Source organism: Corvus brachyrhynchos, unplaced genomic scaffold (assembly GCF_000691975.1).
Source record: "Corvus brachyrhynchos isolate BGI_N302 unplaced genomic scaffold, ASM69197v1 scaffold46, whole genome shotgun sequence".
Taxonomy (NCBI): Eukaryota; Metazoa; Chordata; class Aves; order Passeriformes; family Corvidae; genus Corvus; species Corvus brachyrhynchos.
Window position 1 is genome coordinate 1,737,399 of NW_008238838.1, and position 1,906 is coordinate 1,739,304.

Below are 1,906 nucleotides of genomic sequence, written 5' to 3' on the forward strand. Positions count from 1 at the left end.
GGCCACTGCCGCCGCCCAGGGGCCCCGTTTCCCTGCCCGCCGCAGGAGAAGCGATAAAAAGGGAGGGCGAGTCGGAGACAGAGTTGGGAACATGGGGATGGGAACACAGGGGACGTGGAGGGATGTTCTTTAATTTCTGAGTGGCTCTATGGAAATGGGTTGCACAGAGCTCGCGGCCAGTGGGCATCGGCGTGAGGGGGGACAGGGATGCTTGGGGTGGGGCAAGGGCAGTCACAAGGAATGAGGACCCTGGGGAGGAGCAAGGATGCTCAGGAGGGACAAGGAAGATGCTCAGAGAAGGACATGAACCCTGGGGACAGAAACAGTTGGGATAGATGAGAATGCTGAGGGCTGAGGACGCTGGGGAGGGATGAGGAGGATGCTTAAGTGGGGCAAGGATCCTGGAGACAAGGATGGTTGGGAGGAACAAGAATACTGGGAAAGGACAAGGATGTCTGGGAGGGATGAGGTGGTTGAAAAGGATGGGGACAGCTAGGGGGGACAAGGACAAGACAGATGGATGAGGGTGCTGGTGAAGGACAAGGAAGGCTGGGGGACAAGGATGCCTGGAGGGAAGAGGACACACAGGAAGGAGAAGGATTCCCAGGGGCTGAGGATTGCTGGGGGGAAGAGGACACTTGGGAAAAACAAGATTGCTTGGGAGGGACAAGGACAGCAGTAAGGGACAAGGAGGATGGTTGCAGGGGGATGAGGACAGTGGGGAAGGACAAGGACACTTGGCATGGGGAACAAACAACTGGTGAAGGAAGAAGACACTCGGGAGGGCTGAGAACCCTGGGAATGAGGATGATTAGGAGGGACAAGGAGACTCGGAGGGAGCACAAGGCCACTCAGGTGGCTTGGGAAGGATGAGAACACTTGAGAGAGACAGGGGTGATCAAGGTGGGACAAGGATGCTGAGGAAGGACATGAACTATCAGAAAGCACAAGGACAGTTGGAAGGAATGGGAATGATCAGCAGGGATGGGGATGGTCAGGGGGTCAACAACCCCAGGGAAAGACAAGGACACTTGGGGTGGACAACAGTGCCTGGGCTGGACTAGGATAGTTAGTGGGGATGAGGATGCTGGGGAAGGAGGACAACACTGAGGAAGGACAAGGACACTTAGAGGGGATGCAGACTCTTGGGGAGGATGAGGATGCTGGGGGCGAATGAGGAATTTTGGGAGGGGGTGGGGACACTGAGGAGGGATGGGGACACTGTGGAAGAAGAAGGACACTTGGGAAGGACAAGAACGCTGAATAAGGAGGGACACCCACCCACCTTTGTGCCACCCTAGTAAAGAGCCCCTGTTTGGGGAACTGCCTAATAAAGCTGGATTTTAGATGAGCCAAGGGGACTCTGGCCTTGCTGCGTCCTGCGCCCTGGGGACTGCCACGCTCCTGTCCCTCCTGTCCCCAGGTCACCACCTTCCCTGGCCCAGGGGCTGCCAATCCCTGACCCCTGGCCACCTGGAAAGCAAAGGAAATGTTTTCCAACACCCTGCAACAGATGACACTCCTCACCACCCCCAGTGGCCACCACCCTGGCATTGGGGCACTACGCACCGTTCTGTGAGCTACCGTTCATGGCTGCCTCTGTCCTGATTCTCTGTGGGACCTCCAGCACTTTCCACCAGTCCCAGGTGGTGGTGGGGACTCTGGGTGGGAAGACCTGCTCCAAGGGTGATGCTGGTGGTGAGGGACCTGCAGGGAAGAAGGCAAGGGATAGTGGCATCGCCATGGTGTCATGATGGAGCTGTCTTCCTCGGGGAGCTGATGATGCTCAGGGTCAGAGAATGGGTCTAGGGACCCTTCACTCACCCCCGTAATCCCCGTCGGTGTCCTCAAGGCTGCAGCAGAGGCCATCGACAGCCACCGCCAACGCGCGGGGAAAGCCGGCAGC

At 57.8% G+C, this 1,906-nt stretch overlaps 1 protein-coding gene across 1 annotated transcript in view; it reads right to left on the reverse strand.

Moving 5' to 3' along the window:
• Positions 1 to 83: 83 nt before the first annotated feature.
• ROBO4 (roundabout guidance receptor 4) overlaps positions 84 to 1,906 on the reverse strand; it is an 11,016-nt gene continuing 9,193 nt past the window's right edge. The window contains exons 19-21 of the mRNA XM_017738349.1: positions 1,825 to 1,905; positions 1,570 to 1,707; positions 84 to 1,473 (exon numbers count right to left, since the gene is read on the reverse strand). Coding sequence (XP_017593838.1) covers positions 1,328 to 1,473; positions 1,570 to 1,707; positions 1,825 to 1,905 — 365 coding nt within the window. The 3' untranslated portion in view covers positions 84 to 1,327. The remainder of the gene's footprint in view (positions 1,474 to 1,569; positions 1,708 to 1,824; position 1,906) is intronic.